The 27,474-nt window shown below is 39.2% G+C and overlaps 1 protein-coding gene across 9 annotated transcripts in view; it reads left to right on the plus strand.

The window, feature by feature from the left end:
• Positions 1-27,474, plus strand: part of rap1gapb (RAP1 GTPase activating protein b) — a 128,192-nt gene that overhangs the window by 77,029 nt on the left and 23,689 nt on the right. For 7 of the 9 annotated variants that reach the window (XM_075461643.1, XM_075461634.1, XM_075461636.1 and 4 more), the window contains 10 exons: positions 8,950-9,043; positions 21,242-21,289; positions 22,589-22,627; positions 22,793-22,978; positions 23,492-23,595; positions 26,236-26,314; positions 26,408-26,461; positions 26,547-26,630; positions 26,721-26,821; positions 27,255-27,384. In XM_075461643.1, coding sequence (XP_075317758.1) covers positions 21,251-21,289; positions 22,589-22,627; positions 22,793-22,978; positions 23,492-23,595; positions 26,236-26,314; positions 26,408-26,461; positions 26,547-26,630; positions 26,721-26,821; positions 27,255-27,384 — 816 coding nt within the window. In that variant the 5' untranslated portion in view covers positions 8,950-9,043; positions 21,242-21,250. Of the gene's footprint in view, positions 1-8,949; positions 9,044-19,533; positions 19,576-21,241; positions 21,290-22,588; positions 22,628-22,792; positions 22,979-23,491; positions 23,596-26,235; positions 26,315-26,407; positions 26,462-26,546; positions 26,631-26,720; positions 26,822-27,254; positions 27,385-27,474 lie in introns of those variants that run through there. The other 2 variants (XM_075461638.1, XM_075461642.1) reach the window with 1 other exon arrangement.

The raw sequence follows: 27,474 nt of genomic DNA on the forward strand, positions 1-27,474 counted from the left end.
AGGGCTTGGACACATTTTAGAATACTTTGCCTGATATTTCAATAATCATCAAACAGAAAATGTGCCAGTGTGTCTGCAAAGTTTGTGCTCTGCCAAAGTAAATTTTTCAATTCAGTCTTTTTGGAGTGACTCCAGAATCCGTCCTTTAGTGACATCATTAGAGGAGCTGGATGAAGATGGTAACCTCATTTAGGACTGGCAAAATACTCCTTCTTTATCACATAAAGACCCCTTAAACTTAAGGACATCCTTGTGCAATAGAAAAGATGTATGTCATCTGACCTCTATCTTTGAAACCACTGATAGGTTAAGTGAATAACATTGTTCATCTTATTACAATGCAATGTTCTGAAACCAGCCCAGGCATTGAACTGTATACGACTTTGATATGTACCACCCACATGAACAGTTTTGTAGATAAGGAACACTCCTCCAGGGTTAGAACTTTAAATGACCACCAGTTTGCTCAGGAATGGCTCAGTGAGCAATGGAAATTACGCAAACCAAATTTGATCAAATCTGATCAAGCATCCACCTGATTAATTGGAACAATCCAGATCTACAGTGAGACCCAGTTTGTACTCTGCTGAACCCAGAGGATGCACCAGCAGCAACTATATCACCAGATACCTTATGCCAAGTTTACATTGTTTCATGTTTTATCCAGTTAGAGATGTTTGGGTGATATGAAGGGGACTTTCATAATATTATGAAGGTGTTTAAAGGTTGTCCCTGGTTGGAATATGATAAAGGAATCACTGCCTAATCTGTCCTTCCTGTCATCAGTTGGATTTAACAGAATTAAGCAAAGCTTGATCTTTATGAAGCCTTTAGATAACTTTAAAGTTTGCTCTTCTACTGTTGTCATGCATAAATCATTGCTCATTAGGGGCATAGTTACAAAGCAATGGATCGTACTTCTGATCTCATTATTAATTCAAAGGCCTGAGGTCTTCTCACTGAAGACAACTAGTCTGCTCAACCTTGCTTTGGTAAGCTTTAATAGACAAGGTTAACCCCATCATAACGTCACTTGACCAGATGACGTATGAGTCTTCTCTCAGTGCCAATGGCCAACTCTTGTTAAATAATCCATTGCATCATTCACTTGGACATGCAGCTACAATATTGGATTAGATTAACGGTGTTTGTTAGAGGAGCCATTGTGGATTGCTGAATATGGTTGAGGAGCCCCTCAGATGAGGATTTTGATTTTTACAAATTCAGTTATTTGGCGGAAAACAGAATATTTCTTTTTATACTGCCACATGCTGTTAGGTCTCACTTTAACCTGAGTACATTTACTCATTTTTTGCAAGATAAATGTTTGAATTAAGAGTAGGCTTCCTTTTTTTTCAATGCTCAGATATTGTACTACTTTCTGTAAGATTTCCTGTTCGCATGCCTTGCTAGTATTTTCCGCTCCACATCAAAACTAAATTTGTACTTAGATTCCCTGCTGCTTCTACAAATGTCCTGCTCTCCAGTTTGAGCCTTTCTCTTTGCGCTCAGTCTGCTTCTGTGCACTTAAGAAACGTCCCTTTTCACCCTCCAATTGCTGTGAAACAACCTTGTAAAAAGTTTGCCAGCCAATAAAGTACCAGATATGATGGAAATGTTACCACCACCTTAAGGCTGCTCTCATTCTACTTCACTGCATTCCCTCTAGACTGTTACTGGTTAGCTGGCTTCAGCAATCACTTGCCAAAATTGCCCCCCCACCAACAGGGAAAGTAAGTGCATATAAGATCATAATACTGCTCTTTTCTAGAAAAGTATACTGACATCAACATAAAGGTCACAAATTACATAAAGTTGTACGATTGTATAAGGTATATTTCCACCCCACACTTAACAAAAGCAGAATAGTTATGAGCACCTAAATGTGTGTAATAATTTCCAGTTCTCTTGCTGTTACATAAATTGAATATTTATGTAATGGCATGTACACTTGACCGCAAAAGTTCTGTGTTCTTTGTATTAGCAGCTCACTTTTGCTGTATATTTTTCAACTCTTAAATGCGGACATGCAAATAATAGTATCAACAACATCATTGACTGGATTGAACTTAATTCAACCGAATTAATGTAAGGACTGCACAATGGTTTGGTGGATAGCACCATCACCTCCCAACCTTTCTGTGTAGGTACTTTGGCTTCCTTCCATGGTCACCATCACATCTGCCACTCTATTGACAGGAAGACTTTTGACAGCAATCTGAAAGCTAAAACTCCAAGAGGAGAAATTTTGTGTGCCCACAGAACAATCCTTTAAGTGCTGAGTGCAGAAACACAGTTTTGATATAAAGGTGAGGAAAATTGCAAACATGCAGGAACTATTTTGAATACAGAATGACTGAAGTGAATGACAGAAGTATATTGCATAAAAACAAGGAAGCTTAGTGTAAAAGTATAAAAAAACATAGTACCTTGGTAAAATCTTAGTAATATTCCCCAATATTGCTTCGTGATAAGATATTTCCAGTAGTGTATAAAAATTATTGTAGAAACAAATTGTACCTATTTCCTGAAATAAAAACTATTTCTCCTATGGTCATCTCTTAACTTTCTGAAAATACTTCAAGCCCTTACTTTAAGTCAGCAAGGCAAACATGGCGGACGTGGCAGCTGTAGTCCTCAACCAAAGATTACAATGGATGCCTCCTAAGATAATGAATATTCATAATCATATCATGAATATGATAATGAATGAATATCAGATTGAGAAGTTTACCCACACCTTGAATGCTTTATGTTTCCAGTAACATACTACTGTACCAATCCAAACTTCTCAAATGTATGTTTTAAATCCTCTTTGTAGAACTCATTGGTATTTGTGGGTTCTGTGCAGCTTGCATGCTGAGTGGAAATTATTTTCAGAGCTCATGACCCCAGCAGTCTTTTGAGACTCCTGCTGGTAAACACCGGATTAATTGGTGGATTTAGTTTCAGAAAGTCTTGAGTTCATTTTAGAAAAACCTCTACTGTTAGGAATGAACATAAAATCAGGGGATTATCAAGAAAAGGGCTTGAAAGTCCCTGGTGTTGTAGATTTATTTTCTGACTTTCATCATGCAAACTCTCTAGAATGTGTTATTTTTACTTTTAACATTGTCAGCATGTTCAAAATGAGAATCTGCAATAAACATTAGATAAACATTGACCTGTGTCCTGTACTCACGGTAGCCTGGCGACGCCATCCCACGTACATCCGCCCAAAGATTTTGGCTCCGCACATAGTCTGGCCCAATCCCCCTACCTCGGTTCGCTCAGTGTTTTGCCAATCAGCAAACAGTTGCGAGTGGTGACGCAGAACTCATGTGCGGAGTCCATTGTAGTCCATGTAATTGTAGTTCAACCGCAGCGGAAATAAACATGGCGACGGAAGAAGAGACGCTAGAAGCTATCCATGAAGTTGTCTCAACTCTGGAGAGCATTACACAATTAAAACAAGAGCAAGAGGAGAATGCCTCGTCAATTTTGTTAGTGGCAAGGATGTCGTAGCTCTCCTTCCAACTGGCTTTGGGAAAAGTTTGATAATGAAAGCGGATGTGGGAAGCGTGATTCACGAGCTAGAGCCTCGCGAGAGTAAGCATGAACCTCGGCGCATAACCTACGTCATTTCTAAACATTACTGATTGGTTAAGGGAACTCCAATGAATTTAAGTTGCTGAGTAAGGTCCCACCCTCCATGGGAACGGATTCCTCTTAGGTTTTTCCAGACTGTTTGACGGAATCAACAGTCGACTTTCGCCTAGGCTATACTCACGGCCCTCTGCAGAGGAAATTTTTAAATGAAATTAAGGTTAATCTGAGCAGACACATGCCAGTCAGTTGATGTAATTAATCAGTATAATCTATATCATGACATGCAAAAGTTTAGTCAATAGTCAGTTTAGGGTCTTGCATGCACTGCTATATTAGTCAGTCGATTGATTTATGTCAGAGAGGAGCTTCTTTTAAAAAAAAAAACATTGCACCCAACAGTCCACAGGATTGGTTTCCAAAATGCATCAGGCTGTTTAAGATGCTCAGTTGTCATCTTCAGATGCTTAATTTTGTATACAGGGCCTAAGAAAGGCTTCCATCTGATGACTCTTTCATGAATGTCATATTTGTCCTGTTGTCCTACAGTAGAATAACGTGCCACTACTCCAGAATCTGCTTAGTCTTCATTCAGTCTTTTGAAGCCAGATAAGGGTTTTGATTTATCTTTCAAGCAATTCTGCAAACAATCCTCTTGGTTTTCCTGATCATTACTTGACATCCATCAATCCTTCTTCCTTCCATTTCATCATTATGTTTCAAAGTAAGAAAAGGAATAAGAGTTGTCTTCTTATAGCCTTCTTTTGCTCTGGAGGCATCGGTTACACTTTCAGATTTTCACACACAACTGCTCATAGGAGCCCATGCTCTCTATAATAGGGGAGATGGTTTTAAAACTTACATCATAATATTTGTGAACAAGCCATAGCCCCCACCAGCTAATTCAGGTTTCAGGCTTTGGTAAAAGTTAGCTAAGAGCTCAAATATCCTTGTTTGTCAAACATTTTTGAGTGTGTTTGTTTCTTTTGATTCTCTTTAATGTCGTACAAAACAAAAAAATGACCTATTCATCTTATTAAAGAAGTTAAGAAGAATGTTTCATCCATAACCTTAATGTCCATACTTGCTTTCCATCGTACATCTTTGCATATATGATTTTATACAGCATGATCTCATGTACTTTGGCAACTGGAGGTCATAGAGTAACAAGAAAAAAAGAAAAAAGTCTCCTCAAGCATTAATGCTGCAAATTTCTAGTTTGTGTTTCACTGATTCGGGGGGAATGCTGTTGCTCGGTGACACACACATTCATACAGCTGCTGCTGTAACAAGGAATCAAGCTCAGTGTGGAGAAAAAAAGAAGGAGAAGCTGTAAACTTTGTCTGTTGCACAGTGAAAAAAGATGAGACTAACTGCGAGATGAATGTTTTAGGCAAACAAACAACAGAAATTTGTGCCGTTAACAATAGAATCAGTCTAAAACAAATGATCATTGATCTTTCAGAACCTTTAGTATGTGAAGTGTGTTTTGTCCAGCAGAGGAGAAAAAAATTCAGAGCGCGATTTGTTTCTTTCTGCTTTGCTTTTTCTCTTTTTCAGTTTGCACCATCATAGCAGAGTGATTAAATAGTTACTCAAATGTAACTGAAGCATAAACCTTTCTCTTGGGATGATGAGTGGGCAGCTTGGCACTGAACAGTACTAGTCTAGTCTTTTTTTACTTGGCTAGATAAATGTTTCCGGGGTTGGACTTTATGTTAGCCCTGGTTGTTCTCTTTGTGCTCTCTTCACATTTACTGCACCCAGGGCCGTATTAAGTCAATGTGGTGCCCCTGGGCACTAAACCCCCCCCCCCACGAAACCACGAAAGGTTGGTATCACGTGCACCTTCATAAAATCACACATTAAAAAGTCCTATAAAAATATTTTATATTTTGAATACAATGTTGGGATGTCCCGCCCCGACCCATAGCAAACAAGCGATTACGCCTTCTTTATAAAGTTAACTAGACGCAAGTTTGCCATAAAAAAAAAAAAAAATGTAGTTGGGTTGTCGAGGTCAAAACACTAGCAGCTGTGAATCAAATAAAGTAGTTTTTTAAAACTCTTACACTGAATGTTTGCTGCTTCAATCCAGATGAGTATTGAAAAATCTTTTCCGCGATTGAAAAAGAGACGTGCGTGTTGAGGATGAGGAGCAGCCTGAACCGGAGGTATCAGTCTGAAACAGCTGAACAGTCCAACCAGTGTAATTAGCTATGTTATTAATTTGTTTACAATGAAGATGTGAAAATCAGGTGTCACACATCCTTACGTCCCCCATAATTTTCCTTGATGGAGAAATTATCCAGGTTCTTAACTCCCAATGTGACATATATATGTCACATTACAGATCTCTGACAGTGGGGGGTGGTATTTTGGAAAAAAAAATCTTAAATGGGTTCTATGTGGTCTATTTAGTCTGCGTTATAACCCCCTTAATTTTCATTTAAGTAGATTGGGTCTGGGTTCTTATGGGTTAATACAATAAAGTTCTGTGTGACCAATTATTAACGAAGGAATTATTTTGAAGAATTTTTATTTTTTACACCCCCCCCGCGATGTCTATCCGTTTATTTTTTTATTTTTACCGCGTTTTTTAAAAAACATGATACATTTCACCATAGGTGGACTGGCTCAACTGACAGGTTGAGGGAGGGGGGTTAATGTTCACATTAGGCCACTATTGCTCAGAATTATGATATATCGTTGCTGTTCTTATCACATTAGTTTTAATAATGAATTTTATATGAATATTCATGTCAAGTGTAACCATTTAAGGCACTGTGCCGCAGGCCCATATAGTTAATCCGGCCTTGACTGCACCAGTGCAACTCTGACTTTTGAGCAGCAGATAAATAACTGAATATCCCAGCCTGGATTTTAGACACAACAAAATCACATAGGCAAGGCAAGGCATTTTTATTTATATAGTGCATTTCATACCACAGGCAACTCAATGTTCTTTACATAAAGACAAGGCATTTATAAGAACAGCATAAAGCAGCAATTTAAAGAGAAAAAAAAAGAATAAAAATTAAAAACACAGTTAAAAGCAATCAAAGAAGAGGGGAAAAAAAAAGACATAAACTCAACCATACGCACACTGAAAGAGAAATGTTTTTAACCTTGATTTAAAAGTGCTTACAATTGTGGCTGATTTCAGTTCTGCTGGTAGTTTGTTCCAGTTGTGAGCAGCATAACAGCTAAAAGCTGCTTCTCCGTGTCTATCGTTTGGTCCTTAGTCTGGATTTTGGCATTTGATGATGAATACTGATTGTTAGAATAAGCATGTTTGTCACCTCTCAAAACGATTTACCCTTGATTGCATCTTCGTGGGATTTTCTACTGAACTTCTGTGAAAACGCAGATTCTTAACTTAAACATTTATCTATGCTACTTTGGATGTTGTGCTGTTATGATGCATAAGCATTTCAATGGGGAAATTGTTTGCATGTTGGAGCATGATATTGAGCTTTCCAAAGTCCAAGTAATGCTTGGAACAAGACCACAAATCCAGTTGAGTTGAAGCAGAGATGTTATGGATGCAGAGCAGGAAATCCGAAAGCCAATATTTGTTTCACTGAGACCTTGCGGCAGGAACAACTCTAACACCTCTACAGGCAGACAGAGACTGCAGACAGGGAGTAAAAGTGAAGGAGGAGGGAGTGCAGTGCTTGTTAACAACAGATGGTGTAATCCTGGTCACATTTCTGCACCCTGGATGTTGAACTGTTGGCTAGTTCAAAACAAAAAGTTTTCAGTGCAATCTGTTGGTTTTCTTAGCTAGGAAATTGTTTTTGAATTGGCTCTATATGAACGAATTGGATTATTTTATGAATTATGATTATTATTAATTAATTGAATTCCAATTGGCTTGAATTGGACTTACTATCTAAGTGCCTTGAGATGACATTTGTTGTATTTGGCGCTATATAAATAAAAATGAATTGAATTGAATTCACCCATGTTACCGGCCAACACTTTGTGTGACATCGTCAGCAAAGTTGCTGCGAAGCTACAAAAACGACATGCCGATTCATTCATGGTGATCTCTGAAGATCTCTACCAACCCTAGTAATAAAACCCTTGTAAACAAACATAAAGAAAAACTTTCTTTTTTTAAAAAATAATAATCACGTACGTGTCGTTAAATATAAACTTTAATAAGCCCAAGGGCTTAATGTTGCTCCACGAGACAGATAAAAAGCTGTCACTCAAGTTGAGGCAGAGATCTCACTCAACCCATGCAGTAAGCCCTTTTTTCACTGTTGACTCAGAGCAGTATTCAACATCATATTTTGATTGTGTTCCAGCTGCAGTATATCAGAGGGAAAAGTTCACACAATTGAAGTGTGACAGTTCTGAGAAGCTGAGGATGGTTCCGAATGGATCTATCAGCCTCTTTCAGTCATTTTCCTGAATTCAGCAGAGATCAGAGGCAACAACCTCACTCCAGGTCAGCAGCCTGTTGTCATGAGAGTGCATCTCTGTTTACACAGGCTTATAGATTCTCCTCATGCCGTAGTAAACAAGAGTTTTCCAATAGGGAGAGCTCAAATATCTAGAAATGAACTGTGTTGCAGAGAAGAGATCATTCTGTAAAGGATCTTATTCCAGATTTGCCACCCTAAAACCATTGTGGTTTAAATCAAAATGGCAGAATGAAGCAAATATGTCAATGTGAGTGCACACCTCTCCACCAAGTTTCACTCCATTTCAACAAGAAATGAGCTTGTGCTGTTGTTCTGTGTTTCTTTTGTTCCAAAGCAGTAGTAGAAAATGCCCTTTGCTGCAGGTTTGTGAACAGGATGCATGCACAGACGGGCTGCCAGCTCTAGCAACTGACTGTTGTGTGAGACGAAGTGTGAAGTAATATGCTGTGACCAGAATTCTAGTCAGACTGGTAATTCACTCAAATCATACAGAGAGGACAGGGGGGCTGAGAGTTGCAGAGAAAAAGTGGAGAGGGGAGCAGGTGAGGAGATGAAAGCTGAGAGTCCTTTCTTCTGCTTTGTATCAATTTTCACTTTATTCTTCCTCGTTGCTGCACTTTTTCCTCCTCTATGCAGTTCTCCTGATTGCTGCTGTTTCACAGCGTTGCCAGTAATTTCACTCACCTCATCATCTTCAGCTGCATAGTTGCTAAAAGGCAAAAACTTTACACAAAAAAAGGACATTTTGTTTTACTTCTCAATAACGACATACACTATGTCGTAATAATAGCACTCTTTTCGTGCTTTGGTGGCATGAGTCACTTATCACCATGACCTTATTGCTTCAGTAGGAATTTGAACTCAAGACTGTCAGTAATGTGTCTTTCTCTTTCCTTGTTCCCGGCCTTTCATTCTCTCTGACACACAGGAAACAAGATGGAAGGATTCCTCGTATCTCTGATGAAGTAGAGCCCTCACATGCAAACTCCCTCCCTCGATTTCCTCTGTCCTCACTTTCAAAGGTAATGCAAGCCTTTGACCTGCTGATTTTCTCTTCTTTATTCAGGTTTTATTTTGTTTTCGAAGATGTTGCCAAAAAAACTACCTCGAAAAAGATGTGACACTGGGGATTTTTACATGCCTAAGATTAAAAAAGTAAACAGAAACCTTTAACAGAAAACACAATAAAAGCACCACAATTTTAAAATATAACTCCTATCTTGAAGTTCTTCCAGCTACTCCAGGTTCCCTTTCTTTCTAAAGCTTCTCCAACAGTGGAATATATGCGCATGCATAATACGTACTTACAAAGTGGGTCTTCAACCCCATTCCCCTAGCAACCCCATCTCAGGACAGAATATTACGTCCTTTTTTATTAATATATTTCCTAGATGCAGTTTGAGTTTTGATTTGCCAGCATGTTGATGTCCTACATCTCCGTACCTGTTCCAAGTGATCACATCCACTTCTACATCTTGCTGTGTTTATTTTGCTTTTAATAATCATAAGAAGGAAAGAGAGGTCCCTGTGACACTGAACACTTACATGCCAGAGATTTCTATTTTGACATTCATCCTGCACAATGTTTTCAGCTGTCATTGCATTTTTCTTCTCCTGTCCCACTCGACATTCCTTTCTTCTCTGTGTACTCTCACCAGGAAATGGTTGGGATTAGACAGTAAAAGTAGATGGTTAGAATTAATGTTAATGATTAGGTCTGTTTGTTACAAAGCACATGGTTAGACAGTCACAAAGTCTAAATAGTCATGGCGTACACACTTTGATATTTCTATGTTGTGTTTCCCATTGTGTCACATGAATGCTAACCAACAGAAAACAACAGCCTAGATGATACATTACAACCTTACTACAGTGCCTTGTGAAAGTATTCGGCCCCCTTGAACTTTTCAACCTCTTGCCATATTTCAGACTTCAAACATAAAGATATAAAATTTTATTTTTTGTGAAGAATCAACAACAAGTGGGACATAATCGTGAAGTAGATTGAAATTTATTGGATGTAAAACTTTTTTAACAAATACAAAACTGAAAAGTGGGGCGTGCAATATTATTCGGCCCCTTTACTTTCAGTGCAGCAAACTCACTCCAGAAGTTCAGTGAGGATCTCTGAATGATCCAATGTTGTCCCAAATGACTGATGATGATAAATAGAATCCACCTGTGTGTAATCAAGTCTCCGTAGAAATGCAGCTGCTCTGTGATAGTCTCAGGGTTCTGTTCAAAGCGCAGAGAGCATCATGAACACCAAGGAACACACCAGGCAGGTCTGAGATACTGTTGTGGAGAAGTTTAAAGCCCAAGCTTTAAACATCCCAAGGAGCACTGTGCAAGCAATCATATTGAAATGAAAGGAGTATCAGACCACTGCAAATCTACCAAGACCCGGCCGTCCCTCTAAACTTTCATCTGGAACAAGGAGAAGACTGAGAGATGCAGCCAAGAGGCCCATGATCACTCTGGATGAACTGCAGAGATCTACAGCTGAGGTGGGAGAGTCTGTCCATAGGACAACAATCATACGTACACTGCACAAATCTGGCCTTTATGGAAGAGTGGTAAGAAGAAAGCCATTTCTCAAAGATATCCATAAAAAGTGTTGTTTAAAGTTTGCCACAAGCCACCTGGGAGACACACCAAACATGTGGAAGAAGGTGCTCTGGTCAGATGAAACCAAAATCCAACTGTTTGGCCACAATGCAAAACGATATGTTTGGCGTAAAAGCAACACAGCTCATCACCCTGAACACACCATCCCCACTGTCAAACATGGTGGTGGCAGCATCATGGTTTGGGCCGGCTTTTTGTCAGCAGGGACAGGGAAGATGGTCAAAATTGATGGGAAGATGGATGGGGCCAAATACAGGACCATTCTGGAAGAAAACCTGTTGGAGTCTGCAAGAGACCTGAGACTGGGACGGAGATTTATCTTCCAACAAGACAATGATCCAAAACATAAAGCCAAATCTACAATGGAATGGTTCACAAATAAACGTATCTAGGTGTTGGAATGGCCAAGTCAAAGTCCAGACCTGAATCCAATCGAGAATCTGTGGAAGGAGCTGAAGACTGCTGTTCACAAACGCTCTCCATCCAACCTCACTGAGCTCGAGCTGTTTTGCAAGGAAGAATGGGCAAGAATTTCAGTCTCTCAATGTGCAAAACTGATAGAGACATACCCCAAGCAACTTGCAGCTGTAATTGCAGCAAAAGGCGGCACTACAAAGTATTAACGCAAGGGGGCTGAATAATATTGCACGCCCCACTTTTCAGTTTTTTATTTGTTAAAAAAGTTTGACACATCCAATAAATTTAATTGCACTTCACGATTGTGTCCTACTTGTTATTTTTCACAAACAATTTTAAATTTATATCTTTATGTTTGAAGCCTGAAATATGGCAAAAGGTTGAAAAGTTCAAGGGGGCCCAATACTTTCGCAAGGCACTGTATATGCAACGATGGATTGTGAAACTCCTACATTTTTGACCAATGGACAATTGTGTGTTTTAAGCATTTTTTTTTTTGTGGGGGGGGCTTTTTATGCCTTTAGTGGATAGACAGTTGGAGAGAGGCAGGAAGCAGGGGGCAGAGAGATGGGGAAGACATGCAGCACAGGGCTGTCTGGTGCGGGACTCGAACCGGGGCCAGCTGCAGTGAGGACTGTAGCCTCTGTACATGGGGCGGCTGCTTAACCCGCTACGCCACCGACCGCCCCTTTTAAGCATTTTTGAGTGAGACTGGCCTGGTCCTGGAGGTGATTCCTTTTTTAAATAAATTCTTCCATCTTTTGCCACTCTTTGCAGAGGCTAATTTGCTCCTTTTTCTGCCTGATGTGATCAAGTCTAAAAAGAACTGTGACCGGCCCAAGTCATCCAATAACAGGCTGTCTTATATAAAGCTTGAAGACAGTGCTGAGAGGTTGTGCAGAGTCTTAGTGGCATCTGAGACCACTTGATTTACAAAATTCCTCCATTAAAGCTGCCTGTCTTTTGGGGGGATTTTGGCCCACTGACCCCCACTGCCTACAACAGCTCTAAAGTTCTAGAGTGTGGAGGCAAATTGCTGGCAGAAGCACTGTACAGTTTTCATATCCATGTATTCATTCGTGTAGAATCGCATGAAAATAATTAGATGTCTTTCCTTAGAATTAGCCATTTATATAAGAAATGCTACAAATTGCTCTTTTATCAAGTTGCATTTTTTTTGTCAAAATAGTAGCCCAGAGAGGACAAAGCAAAGACTGACTCTTGACCAGATGTTTTGAGTGTTTCACAGTTACTGTAGTTGGACTTAGTTGCAACTTAAAATTTGAGCCACTCGCTGTCACTACAGTCCCACACACTGGATCTTTGGCATCAGGAACTTGGATGATGAAAATAACTATGATTACTATCTCCTTTGTTACTCCACTTTTTTGTGTCTGTATATTTCCTGCTATAGTGTATAGTAAAAAGCTCTCTTTCACTGTGCAGAGTAGATATCAGCTTTTCTAATAAAATCCATACCCAGCCAGTGTTAGAGGATACAGCTGATGATATAATGGTATATGATCTACTGTTAAAAAAAAAAGCCACAAGAACACCAAACCAACGATAGATTTCAAAGAACATATATATATTAATAACAATATATTACAATATATCCCTTAAAATCATTTTTGTAACATATAATGGACATTTCTCACGAGTAATTGTGAACATTTTGCAGAGGTATTTAGAAAATATAGAGCTTGAGTAAAGTTCAGGAAAGATGTAATGTGGAGCAAGGTAACTGAACTCATTCAGAGGACAGCTGCCTCTGATGAAACTGGAGATCAACAGGGTGGAGATGGTTGCGTCAGGCTGACACTGCTGTGACAGCTGACAGCAGCAGACAAAGGAAGAGCTTTGAAGTTTGACAGCAGTCGAGATGATTGGCTCACAAAGGTTGTGTCAAAGTCTTGACAGGCTGACCTGCAAACGGTGAAAACACACACACAGAAAATTAATCGGAGTAAATATGTATGCAGCATCATCTGCTTAAATAATCTTTTGCTAAACTTCACACAGTTGATTTTATTTGATTAACACAAGTAGTGTGGATTATTTGTAGCCTGCAGTCTCACATGGAGTGTCCCTGTGCACAACATGCTTATTTGATTATGTCTTTTGGCTACAAGTAGTACCCCTTAAAATTCACTATTTTTTTTGGAAGTAAATAGTTGAAGAATAAAATATTACGACATTTACCAGTATTAATCCCATAGAATAACTCCAGCCTTTGAAGCAGTGGGTCATTATTTGGCATTGATGATGACACAGTCCAGTTAAGTAGTTACATTAAAATAGAGTTGGAAGTCCTTAGCCTCATTCCATCTGTTCATTTTAATCCCCCACTGGTTTCCTCTCTTTTTCTGGCTCATCATAGACTTCAAATGTTACCCCCAGGTGAAAGGCCTCTGATGCCCCCTCTGCGGTAGCTCACTTTGCCAGGATGTTTTGGCGCCCGACAGAAAAGTCTGCCCTTTGTCACAGGCTTATAGGACAAGTATAGATATGCAGCAGTTGTTCCTGTCTTCAGTATACCATTTGAGAGACAGCTATTTATGTCTGTCACAAATTGCAGTGAGCTAATATGACTACATATGGAGAGTCATATATTAGAAGCATGACTACATCAGTTTAATGTGAGATTGTCTCCTTTATTCGTAGCATTTTCTTGTATCAAATTGCACACCTAATCATTTTATTGATACACCAATTCATATGCAAAGCAATGAAATTGCTACACTTGAAGGTTTATGTCCAAAATGAAGTGCCAAAGGGAATAATGTGTCTGTAGTGAGAAGATGTTTTTACAGTACAGTTGCTCATAAGGTCATTGATTGTACACAATAGGGCTTTTAAACCCATGAGCTTAATTAAGGTACTGAGGCTTTGTGGTTTTATTGCTGTGGAAAGTATTTGAAGCTAAAAGCTTTTAAATTTATTCAGCAATGTGCTTATAAATATAAGAACATTGGGTTCAGTGCTAAAAAAGCCAAATTCAGAGATCAAAGCTTGAATCAGAAAAATTCAGAGAATACATCACATGAACTTCTTTACTGTGAATATAATTTTCTGAATGGTGCTGCTGTGATCTTTTAGTTTGATGCAGTAGTGTGATCAGTAGCTACTGAGACACTACTTGTCTTATCAGCCTGGATATGTAGTGTTAGGCTATACTATACTTCTACCTTATGCAGATCAAACACTTTATTGAGTCTCGCAGTGCTGCAGAAATGTGATTAGAGCATAAACTGTATTTGAAAAGTGTCTGTATAGCCATGTGATAACACCACCTAAAGTTCAGCATTTTGTTGTCGCCCTCTTTATCTTCTTTTTTGAGACAAACGTGACCAGGGTTAGGGCTACCCTACCATAAAATACAGGAGTCCTGTTTCAAGTTAGATTATGATTGGGTATTCCAATATTCAATCAACACCTCTGACTTTACATGTCCAAGTCATTTCACAGGTCTTGCATCGTACTATTGCACAGGTGAGAAAAAAAAAAAGCTCCACAGGGATCTGCGTGATACATCACCTCAGGTGCTGTCACTTGATGTAAACTCAAGTTTAAAAGTGAAAAATCTTGGGGTGAGATTCAAGCAATCCTAAAAGTTCAATAGAAAGCCGCACTGAACCACTCAGATCAAATAAACTTGGATACTGCGTGAAGTTTGATATGAATGTATGATGAATGATATCAACTAAAGCCTGCTAACTTTAGGCTCTGACGCATAGCTGCAAACCCTTCTCGTTTTTTTTTTTTCACACTTCTTGTGCCTACGCAGTCATACTAACAGCTTGAGGACATGTCATAAAAACAAGGTTTCTGCTAACAAAACCAATGTCACGGTAACTTTGGTCATCTTTCATCTTGGACACTCCAGTATCACTCACTCTGTACCTTTCTTTAGAATAAATGGTAATGAATTGCTACAGGCTACATTAGCTTCTGCAAGGATAACACTGACAAATCTCTAAAACTCCAGCTCAGTTGATTTGTGACGAGAGAGTCAGAATAATTCTGAGCTTTTTTACTGTCCATTGTATGTCTGACAATGTTATGGAACTGCGAGATTTCTCAAGTACATCAACAGGAACATTGAAAAGTTGGATGTTTAGGTTTTTACTTTCTTCAGGTCTTGACAAAGCAGTTAGTGATCAAATTGGATTACATGTGCAAATGCCAAACAGAGTTTCATCAAACTGCAGGAGTTTAACTGGACATCTTTCTCTGAACTGACTGTTGTTGTATTTTACTGGAGGAGATCTGCTTCAGCATTCAGAATATTTGCCTCAGTTCTGTAGACCTTATCCTCTGTGGCAACCAGCTTATCTGAGGTGTTGATGGGGTGGAAGGGGTCATTTGTGCCAACTCCACTTGTGTCCCCCGGGCCCCAGTGGCCACAGCAAGGTCAGGGTAGTCTGTGCAGCCAAGGCAAATGAATGCACCCCAATGGATTTCTCTGGCTGAAACAAAAGGCTACTGTGCCCATTGATTGACTGTCTTTGAAGTCTAGTTTTTCATTTTCCACCGGCATATGCCTTTGAGGATGCAACTTAACCACAGAGCATTAATGGAGAGACGGGGAATGAGTAGGCGTGGGGATGTTGCTTTGGAAACACATCATTGTTGATTTGTCTGTGAAAATTCAAATGGAGCTCTGCTTGTGAAAACTTAATGAAGTCCTGGAGTCAAAACTTTATTGTTCCACTTACAGACTGAGGAGAAAGATCTGGAATGTGTGAGTCATGGTTGTTAATGACTACCATATCTATTCAAACACAAGCATACAGTACTTTGACTCAGTCAAGTCAGTCTATGAATTTGTTGAATTATTCATGCAGTCATATCTCTCTTTCTTTGGCATACAGACTCATACACACACACGTACGCACGCACGCACACACACACACACATTGTAATAGCTGGTAATCAACTCAGGGAAAAATGATGTGTAGCACAGTGATGGTACTTTCACTGCAGAGGCTCCTCATTGTCTCAACAGACACAGAAGAAGAAACATGAGTAGCTCAAAAGACTGAGTGTCATGAAGTCTGAAAGTCCAGCCAAGTCACCAGTGATTCCATTCACTTGTGTGTTTGTTAGTCTTTGTGTTTTTCAGCACCTGTTGTTCTTTTAGATCTCTGCACACACTGCTGTAGAATCCTGCTTGATTTTGGAAGCTGCAGTGTTGACTTTTCCAGCTGTTTAAGCTGAAATACTGCAATAAGCAACTCATCCTCACAATCAGTATGCTTTACAACTCATGCAACAGCAGTGCTCATTGTGTGAATCTGAATACTAATTAATATCTCCCACTCATTCGCTACAATGTAACAGTTGTTCTTATTCCCTATGCAAGTGTGCAATTAGTAGTCAGATTTAGTCTATAAATGTTCTCAGATACCAGTTTAGTATTCAGCTAAAGTCAGTCTAGACCCAAGTATATAGCTCACCGCTAATGAAATGTGACCTCAGAATGAGATGGTGTTTTAGTGGCAGACCTACTCTGGTGCAGTATTCATTGAAAGTTATTTCTTTTGTGCGCTTTTTGTTAAGACTATGTTACCTCTTCTTTTTATGCAAAATCCCATCAATTGTCCTCAAAAGAAGTCAATGCAGACTGCTAGGTGTGTTTTTCTTCTATTGCCAAATGAAAACTGCTGAACCTACTCTTAGGTCCATCCTATATGGGTGGAATCTATCCTCATGAAAGCGCGCTGATTTTTTTCTTTAATTTTTAATAAAAAAGAAAGTAGATATGTGTTGATATCTGATATTGGAAGAATTTTTAAATGAAAGGCTTAGGCAGAACAACCTCTCCTTTTTCATGCCACTGCGCTTCCCTTGTCTTTTTTAACTCTCCTTTCCTTCTCTATCTCTCACTTCCACATGTGCTCTCATATCATACTCATTCTTTATATGCACGGATGATGTTCAGAGGTGCAGAGTCTTCCATCATGCTTTGGTATCTGCCCATGCAGGGAATTGGGCTTCTTGCCTTTTTTCACATACAATATTTCCCCTGGTGAAAGTGAGAGCACATAGAGCTTTCACAGTGATGTTTTCTTCAAAAGGACATGATACAGTGAAAAGTAGCCGATGCATTTCCATGCAAAGCTCCCTTGGGTGAACCAGTCCTTTATTAACTTATTTTTAGGCTACTTTATATTGTGAGAAATGAGTGTAAAAAGATTTCTTAACATGGAAAGTGTTGAAATAACGTGAGTGCTGGTACAAAAATGGAAGCATCAGTATTTTCATTCTATAGCAGCCCTCCATGTATGACTAGCCCTCTTCTCAAAATGTGTTTTGCAAATACATGCTATGAAACTTTTTTAATTATTAGATATCTTTAATTATGGATGTCAAATAAATGATAATGCTGACTTGTTTTCATAGCAGAAATGTCTCAGCGAGGAAGACGTGAGAAAATGAGATAAAAGAAAAGAGGAACAGAATAGTTTAATAATGCGATATCACAAAAAGAGAAGTGGAACGTTTTTGGTGTTCACATGTGAATGTGTGTGATTGCATTAGAAAAAGGAGATAGTTGCACTGGGAGGGGACCAACATTGTTCCTCCTTCGTCCTACTTTCTACAGAACAGCTGTGTGTGTCACTTGGAAGGGTGGTGGCTGTTGGGGCGGGGGTGTTTTTAAAAGAGGAAGCAAGGGAGAAGATGATGTTCTCACATTACAGCACATGCTCTCACTTTAAAGCATAGATGTATGGATGCTGATGGACAGCTATCAAGTTTTCTCTCCAAGTTTACTGGCTGAGTGATCGTGAGTGTCAAGTGTCATTGTCAATCTCGCCTTTCTCTGTGTGGCCAACGGTTACATCAACACCTTCAATCTTGTCAGCTCGCCTGCATCCGTACTTGTGGAATGATGACTGAGCTCAGGATAGCTAAGACTGCCTTACTGAATGGACTTCTTAGCAGTCCACCTCGTAAACCTTTTCTCAAGACACGATGCTTCAGTGATGTGAGTATTTTTCATTTGCTGTAGGTGAAGGATCTTTTCATTTCTGGTAGCTCAGGGACAGAAAAATATAGAGAGTGTGTTTGATGTTGTAAAATCACTAGATGATTTTAATGGTCACTGCATAGATTAATGAAGTGTTCTGCACTCTTTTTAGATTTTAGCCAGAAGCAGGAAGAATGAACTTTTTCTTTTGAAAATAAGATGTACAACACAATTTGAATGTCCTGCTATGAGCGTGAGAAACTCCAAAATGTGGTTCATAATCTCTGTTCAAACAGAGTGCCTCCACAGTACAGGAGAACATGCCTCCTTTCTCTCTCAGGAACGATTCAACACTAATGTGGTTTCTGTGGAGTCTTGCTGGTTCACCAGATAATCTGGTTGGCACAGCACAATGTTTGTTGATCTTTGTTTTGCAGTTAAGGAGAAGCATCTCAAAGATTATCACAAGGCATGGCTTATTTATTGCAATATACTGAGGCTGCACCTTTGGCTTTACATAGGTCAGAGTCAGATGTGTGGGTATTTGTGTTTGGGGACAAAGATACAATTATGTATTTGTCAAAAAGAATATTTTGGTGCATGTGAAAATGTGGTTATGCATGCATATGCTCTCCACTGGCAATGTGTGCATATGTGTTTTTGGAAGGCCTGCAGCGCCTCTTAGTAAATTTAAGCCGTCGTGTGGAAACATCAGCCTGGCACTGCAGTCCATGTGTGTTACATGGTGAACAGAGGACGCACCCTAGTTGTCAGGGCTGGTGCGATCCTCCTTCATCACAAGGTGGAGCTGCTAAAATCCTTAATGTGGCCTCTGCAGATGAAAGGTGCACGCCTAAGGGTATTTTCTTTGACTTTAACCTCCACTGGTGCCTCTGCTAATTGGGCAAAACATGGGGCAAAACACTTAAGCTCTTTAGCAGGGAATGGTGGATTTGTACTGTGATGAAAATCCTGAGCAGTAGTTCTATCACAGCACACAAACAGCACAGTTGCTAAATATCTATATTTGCCTATTACCTAATAAGTTGTAGTCTGAAATGTGTCCCAGTCACACGTTAATGGGACTGTGTGCCTCAGACAACAAAATCAGAATGTCCTCCAGTTAATTTGGCTGTTGCATATAGTCAGATGAGCTGTTGGCTTTAGCAACAAAGAGAAGCACCATGGAGCTTTGAGGCTCATTTCCCCTTAAGAGTTCTTTGTTTACAGTGCGTTTGTCTTGAAACATGGAGGAACAATTTGAAGAGCTATCCTGGTGAATTGAGCCTTATTGTGATCAGCGTCAAGTGGGATAGGAAATAAGCTGAGGAGAACCATCAGAGTGAAATTTCATTAGGAAGCCTTGTGTCCAGAGAATACACAGCTTTTTCACCAAGCAGAGAAGTAAGACGGAAGGCCACAGGGAAAGCATATCAATACAGCTCTACAGATTATCAAACCCATGTCCCTTTTTGGATTTTTGTCAACTCTCTCTCCCAGGCCTCGGACCTGTTTGCCATGATCGAGAGGATGCAGGTACTATAAGTGGTCCCCTGGCTCAGCCATTTGTACTAACTGCCTAACTTGTCCGTGCTTTCTCTCACAGGCTTTAATCAAATTGGATACTCAGAATTTCACTCAGCCTGGACTTCTATTTTGAGCCCCCCTCATCTCCTTTTTTTTTTTCATTGCCTTTCATGCTACTCTTGCATTCATCCCTGCCACCCAGTTAGTGTAACACTTCTATGTGTGTGCCAATGTATTCATCCATCTTCTTGGTATGTGCGGCTTCAGGCTGTTTCCAGAAGCCTTATGCTTCTCTATGTGCTGAACAGAGTCTTTGTGTTTTCTCTTCACAGCTGGGTAGTTTTGTCTGCATCATCAGATGTGTGAACTGTTGTGTTTTTCATTATGCTGAGGTGGATTCTCAGATATCTTGTTTGTTTTGTTGCCAGAGTTGCAAATATTACAGAAATATACAAACTAAATAGCAGATTTTGAAAAAGCCAATAAAAAAGTAGTGCCACAGTTTGACTAAGGACTTTGATATGAGAGTGGATTTAATTTAAGACTTCCTCGATATTTCTCTTTGAACTGGCTCATAACAGCTTTTTCTTTAATTTGATTGTGAATATATTCTATAAACTGAAAATAGCTTATTTTTCTCTTACCGTATGTACCTGATCTTCCTTCGAAGATCAAAGTCTGTGTGAATCTCATCTATTAGCTTTGGTACTAATGTATCAAATTATGCCAGAAAACACCATTTTAACCTGAATAAACTGTGATAACATCTGAAGAAGTGTAGATATATAACGTTAACAGAGGCACAAAAACAAAAGGTACTTGTATCTTGTTCAATTTCAAGGGCTACCAAGAAGAACAGTGCTGAATATAACTTATGGATTAGTTTTCATTTGATTTTTAAAGCCCTTCGTAAGAAACTACTCACACCCCATTAATTATGTTTCGTAGTGGTTGCTAAGCAGCTGAACAGCACAGGAGCAAAAAGTTCCAAGCAACAGCTGAATATTATTTTATTGGTAATGATGCATATCCTCCACAATAAAAGAATATGTGTCAGAGAATAATGGGAACACTGGAGCAGTTTTTCAGAGGATGAATTTAATGAAAGCAATTTTCAATTTCCATTTAATATTTCCTCTGTGCTCTGAAAAATGTGCTTCAAATTTGATACATTTCAAACCTTGCCAGAGGGTATTCCACACAAAGCGGCCCCTGATCAGAAATGCTTTGTTACTCACCCTTCTGTGTGCATTGTCAGTCAGCAGAATTAGACTTGATAGAATCGTTGGAAAATTATATTTTTGTATTTTATGACCCTCAAGTAGAATTATCATTAAACATATCTGCATTATGGCTTTATGGAAACACTGCACCTATTCTCATTGACCTCTGCTTTTTTTTTGTGTTACCCACTATGGTTTCTAAGATCTCACTCCTCTTTACTTCCTCTTTCTATGGCCCATCTGGCGATTGAGCTTGCATTATGTAAACATGAACTATTGTCACAAAGAACTGTCATGAAGTGTGCTGCTATATGATAAATTCAGCAGGTCTTGACAATCAGTAGTGCTCTAAGTATGTCTCTCTTTTTGTGTCTGTACATCTGTGGGGGGGTTGTGTGGATATTTCACCCTTGCCATCACTACCTTGTCATTTTTTCTTTTTCTCACCACAGGCTTGCAGAATGGACGACCAAAGAAGCCCCCTCCCTCCTCCCCTCAAAGTGAGTCACAAATCCTCACATCTCCTCATACAGCAGAGTCTGGTAAAGCATCTGGAATGGCAGAGTTATAAACCTTTCCTTATCAGCTGTCAGACAGGCTTAAGGATGCTCACAGACAGAGTTACGAGCTCGGCAGGGACAGGGACTGCAAAATCCTCTGCTGTCCCATTACCTGGGCAGGCTTATTCAGTCACCGTTGAAGACTGGGAGCTCACTGGTCTTAGCAGGAGTTCTGAGGTCAAGCCAGAAAGGGCATATGTAAGGTAACTTGGTGAGGATTGGGCTGTGTACAGAACAGTCAGATTTTGCCACATGAAACTAAGTGTGGATTTTTCTTTGTGTTAGTGCGATAGCGTCGTGATGAAATTGGAAAGGACGCTCACAAAAGTGCTACCAGAGAGCTGGACGTAAACACACTTGTAGCTGCCACCTAGCTGTGGACCTAAAGTATTTTTAAAGATTTAAAGATAAGACATTTACATATAAATACAACTTAATTAAAAAAAAAAAAAAGATTGTCCTTAAAATCATCATGCATGCTAAATATGTTATGATTGTAACGCTTGCATTTTTCATAGCTAGCTAAAGTTTAGTATTTCAGCATTGCCTTAAGATCAACGCTGACCTTACACTGAACTAGCAGTGTAAGAGAAGAAAATAAAGGGAATCCTTTTATACCAAAAGATAAATTGAAGTATGTTAGTGTATGGAAAGTGTAACAAAAATAGTTAGTGAACACAGTGTTCAGAGGGTGATGCTTTTTTAATATGAGATGCCCAATGATATTATTTAAACAGTGTTGCATTTATTGGCTTGCACTAAGTGAAATGAAGCTTCTCATGCACAGCCAGTTGAATATCACTTTATTTCTCCAAGTGAAAGGTCTTGACCGTTTCTCATGTCGTTACTAAGAGGTTTTTGCACCCAGTAACTGGAGGTTACAAATAACAGGATGCAAACGTTTGCCAAATCACGTTCAAGTTCAAATGAGTTCTCAACATTTACATAATCGCAACAGGGGTGATAAATATATTTATCATATTTAGAAAACTTTACTTGCTAACAAAAGAAAAGAATGTTCTTAAGAGAACTATGAGAGCTTTGTCAGAAAGGCTCATAATGTGGCTCCTGTCATATTTACAGGATAGAAAACTAGTTAAAAATGTGTTCATCAGGATGTATTTAATATCCTGTTATAGTGTCTTTGCTCACTGTTATTGTCCTTGAAAAACAAAACTGAAAGTCCAGTTATAAGCGGCTGTTTGTCAGATTGATTCAAATTTGTTTCTCTCCCTGCAGACAGAAGAAGACTACATCCCTTATCCCAGCGTTCATGAGGTACATAAGACTGTTTATGGTTACACTTAACTTACCCTCCATATAAAAAATTACTCATATAGCTAACAATATATGATGTAAAGAAAAAGCAATGCAATGCTTGATACCCCACCATAGCTATTAATCGATACTTCTCTTAACATTGTTATCGGCCATCATTATCAGGTTCTGGGTCGCAGAAGTCCTTTTCAACTCATCTTGTTGCCTCAGTTTGGAGGCTACTGGATTGAAGGAACCAATCATGAACCGAAAGACCCACCAGAAGCTGATGAGCCTGCCTGTCCTACATCCCATATTAAACTCGAGACAAACAGCACTGCCAAAATCTACAGGAAACATTGCATGGGCAAGGTAAGCATAGTGTATGTTATACACAAGAGGACTGGGGAAGGGACACTTACCTTGAGTTTATATGACTCATGGGTTATTTGTTCCACAGGGAATTAAACAACCAAAGCTACTCTGAAAAGTGTTGTTCCTCAGTTTCCAGTACACTGCTTGTTCAAGTTTAAACTAAGTGTTAAAGATTGTGTGAATGCACACTGAAAACAAAGTTGTAAAGCCTCAGAGTACATCTGAGTGGGTTCATTTGTAATTATTAATGACCTTTACAACTATTTGGATAATTTGCTAGGCAAGCTTTGCAAAAAGATAGAACAATTAAAAACAACTTGTACTTTTGTGCATTGGAAATTTGATTTTGGTGATTAGAGTTCATTGTACTTTCAACCTTTTCCTTTATTTGAGGACAATTACTCTCTTTACCTCTTTCCAGTGCCATTTTTATTTCTGTGTCACCCACTGTCAATTGCTGTGGAATTAGTCATCCTTATTTTACCTTTTCCTCCGCTTATCTGCCCCCAGGAACACTTTAATTACTACACCATGGATGCTGCCCTGGGTCACTTGGTCTTTTCAGTTAAATATGATGTCATTGGGGATCAAGAGCATCTGCGCTTGATGCTACGGTACAGTTTGCCTACCTTGTTTTACCCTGTGTCCTCTTTCCTTTAGCATTTATTTTTTTCACTTGCCTGTTCTTTCTTACTCCTTCTTTGAATATACCCTGAGATTTTCCATTTTGCTTTTTCTTCTTCTTCTTTTGGGCCTTCTCTTTTTTCCTTTCTCTATGGCCTTTCCCCCCCACATTCCATCTGCTACAAACATGCAATTAAATATCCATGCAGGGCATTGATTATTATATGTGCTTAAACACAGCTATTCAAAATACAGGACAGTATTTTTACATATGCCTTGACTGCCCTGGATAGAAGACGGTTTACTTTTTAGCTCAAGAATAATAACAGTGACTCAATTAAAGAAATGTTCTTAATTCTGATGGATTGCATTCGTGTATTTCCCATCTATTTTGCTAATAATACACAGTAATGTGCCATGGTTGCTGTTAGAAGGCAGCAATACATTTTTTGATCAATTTCTTCTTCACCTAATTTTTGCATTGTATACATAGTCTGAAAGTGTTCAAGCAGCTGTAAGCTTTGAATTATTGTCTAAGTCAAAGTGAGAAATTAATATTTGCTCTGATAACGTGCATGCTATGAACATTAAGTATTAAGTTCTGCATGAATTGGTATATTTTATTGATTCATTAATGGTATTAATAATAAACTAACTACTTGTTAAACATTTAAATTGATACAATCATAAGTACCATCACAGATTTGGAAAAGGTTCTCCCTTTGTGGCTGTTGAAACACAAAGAAGTGCCAGAGTCCATATGTACAGAGAGTTGCAAGCAGTCTATATTTGTGTGGTGCAGTAAAAATATCGGTACCTCTCTTTGTAAAAAGTGACTTTCTACCACGGTGCCAAAAACTACTCAACAATCAGCACCCTATTCATTCGTGTTTTACAAGTGTAATGGCTCCCACCCACCATTGCCTAAAGCTGTGCTCACTCACTGAAATCCTTCCACTCCTTCACATTCTGCTAAAGACAGATCAGTGGAGAGAGGCAGAACTCGGTGCGTGGTATAACCTTTGAATTAATTTTAGCACTCAAGAGACTTCTCTTTAGATTTTGATAGTTGTATTTCTTCCTTGTTAATGAACCTTCAAAGTGGATGAGTGTGCAGTGATGTAACAACCCCTCAGCCCACGACAGTTTTACAAAGGGGTGTTTTATAGTGGGCAGGCACATCCCACAGTCAGATATTGTAATTGAAGGCACTGGCCCATTTCTGTTTCTTTGGACAAGCCTCGTTCACTGTAAACATGCACAACTACATTGGTCAGCAGCGGTAAGGATTAGAAATTGTTACGCCCCCCTCTTTTATGGCATGTAGCTTTCCACAGTCGACGGTTATGGCAGCAAATTCACCAGTCAAAATTCAGTGAACTTGTGGGTGCCACACAATCTAAAGTAAATATATAAAGCTACTACATTAATGCTCCTTGAAAATGTGCCAAGTCATCTCTATTCTGTAGGGAGTAAGGTTGTAAAATTGACATGGTAAGAAGTGCCAATTTATGCTAAAGCGCATGCAAAGACTTCAAACCATTCTCATGTGTTTTATGCTACACTTTAAGTTGGGGAAAAAAAAACATTAAAGCGAGAAGCTGCGTCACTCTGCGAGCTACACAATCATGAGAAGCTCGCTCGCCCCGGCTTGAGACTCCACTCTGCTTGCTCCCAGCTTACCCAGCACTCCTGGAGTTAGCAGCTTCTACTGTAAGCGAGCTTCTGGCTGCTTTTTGGCCTGGCCGAATGCCGTGGCTTATTGCTTGGCCTTGCTTCTGCAGTGTCCCACTAATCTAAGGAAATGGAATACATCTGGGAGCCCTCAGTTTCCTAGCAGCTCTGAGTTAGCCAAGAACTGGCAGCACCTGAATTGAATGAATACATAGGAAGGGAATTAATTACCATAATGATGCTTTCATGTGGATATGACTTTGTGTCAAGTTAACCAGCTTACTTGAGAATTGGACTCTAGTTCAAAGATTCTGGGTTTTTTTTACACTGGGATTTATTAAAAATACAGTCATTAAACATTAGATACATAAATGTATGACTGAATGACACCAATATTAGACTTGGTCATTGCTTAGAAGAAATAGGGAATGCTGATGCCAGCTGCTGATTTGTGGGGATGTGGGTGGGGCTAGGTTAGCATATTTATAGTTGTCCATCCACTGACTGACAATGAAGTGATGGAACCATGTCCGCTGTAGTTAAGAGGAGTCTTTTTGCTGACAAAATCTTTTAAATGTATAATTTTACAGGTGTACAGAGGGATATTTAGAAGATTTATAAATGCAGGAGAGAGATTTGATGTTTTTATTTTCTCCATACAAAATACTGAATGTAGTATTCAGGTGCTGCACAGGTTTTTCCAGCATTGTTCATTGTACTCCTTGCACTGACTAGCAACTCCCCAACAAGGTAATGATACCCAGGGCAATCTTGGCGAAAAGACATCAAGTGTAACAATGGTTATTTTCCCAGCTCCACACATCAATAGGAAATATCCCCTCTGAATTGACAGTTCAAACGGATGAAAGCTAAGCATCACAAAAAGAAATGGGAGATTCGTTTGGATCACAACTAGAGCAGTGATAATTTGGACTTTCACTCTGTTTGCCTTTCAGCACAAAGTTTAAAACCCATCATGACGTGATTCCCATCTCCTGCCTTACTGAGTTTCCTAATGTGATTCAAATGGCCAAGGTAGGTAATTACTAGCATACTGGTTTTAGTAAAAATCTGTATTTCATAGGATTTTCAAAATCTATGAACTGAACACACATTTTCATTGTGCAGCTTGTTTGTGAAGAAGTAAACGTGGATAGGTTTTACCCTGTCCTCTACCCAAAGGTAAAGAGCCTTTTTTCTCCCTTCCATCCATCAACAGTCGAGCACCATGAGCCTAACTAGAAGCTTCCTATTCTTTCATCCTCAGGCATCAAGGCTCATTGTCACCTTTGATGAGCATGTAATCAGCAACAACTTCAAGTTTGGAGTCATTTATCAAAAGTTTGGTCAGGTGAATGTGCTTCAGAGATACTGCAGCTGATCTTTGCTTTTCAAGTCATGTCCAACTGAAAATGCTTTTTTTTTTGCTTCCTGCTCACAGACATCAGAGGAGGAGCTTTTTGGGAATATGGAAGAAAGTCCTGCCTTTGTTGAATTCTTGGAGTTTCTGGGCAAGAAGATTGAACTTCATGACTTTAAAGGGTTTGGGCACTTTTCACTTCAATTTCAGCTGAAAACACTTTTTAAAAGTTTTGTTGATTTTTACATCAGCACTTCACTTAAAATCTGCAAGAAGCGGGCATTCACTTTCTGATTGATAAGGGGTTGTTTGAAGAGAATCTCAGGAAAAATATGCAATTTACAGTGACCTAATATTTGTACTGTTGCTGACATTGTGATTGAATAGGCAGATGAAGTGCCCTTGATATTCCCTCAATGATGAATTATCACAGTGTACAGAGAGCTCTGAGAGAACGCACCTGTATTTCACTAACAACATCTGTTAATCTCCCTTCTGTCCTCGGTCTTGGCTGTGCACTTCTTTTTGCCTTTTCTTCTAAATCCTTCTCGTCCCCTCCCTGTTCTGTCACTTTTGTTGCTTTTGCTATTAAATCTGCTTTTTCTGCTTCTCCAGTTTTCGGGGTGGGCTCGATGTCACTCATGGGCAGACGGGGACAGAATCCGTCTACACAAGTTTCCATAATAAGGAGATTATGTTTCATGTGTCCACCAAACTGCCTTACACAGAAGGAGACTCACAACAGGTATATTGATATTTCAGTGAACAATCTTTAGGATAATTCACTTGTGTTTTTAGGACCACAATTGTTTGATTTATAGAGGCCTCTCCTTTT

This window comes from Odontesthes bonariensis, chromosome 3, assembly GCF_027942865.1.
Source record: "Odontesthes bonariensis isolate fOdoBon6 chromosome 3, fOdoBon6.hap1, whole genome shotgun sequence".
Classification (NCBI taxonomy): domain Eukaryota; kingdom Metazoa; phylum Chordata; class Actinopteri; order Atheriniformes; family Atherinopsidae; genus Odontesthes; species Odontesthes bonariensis.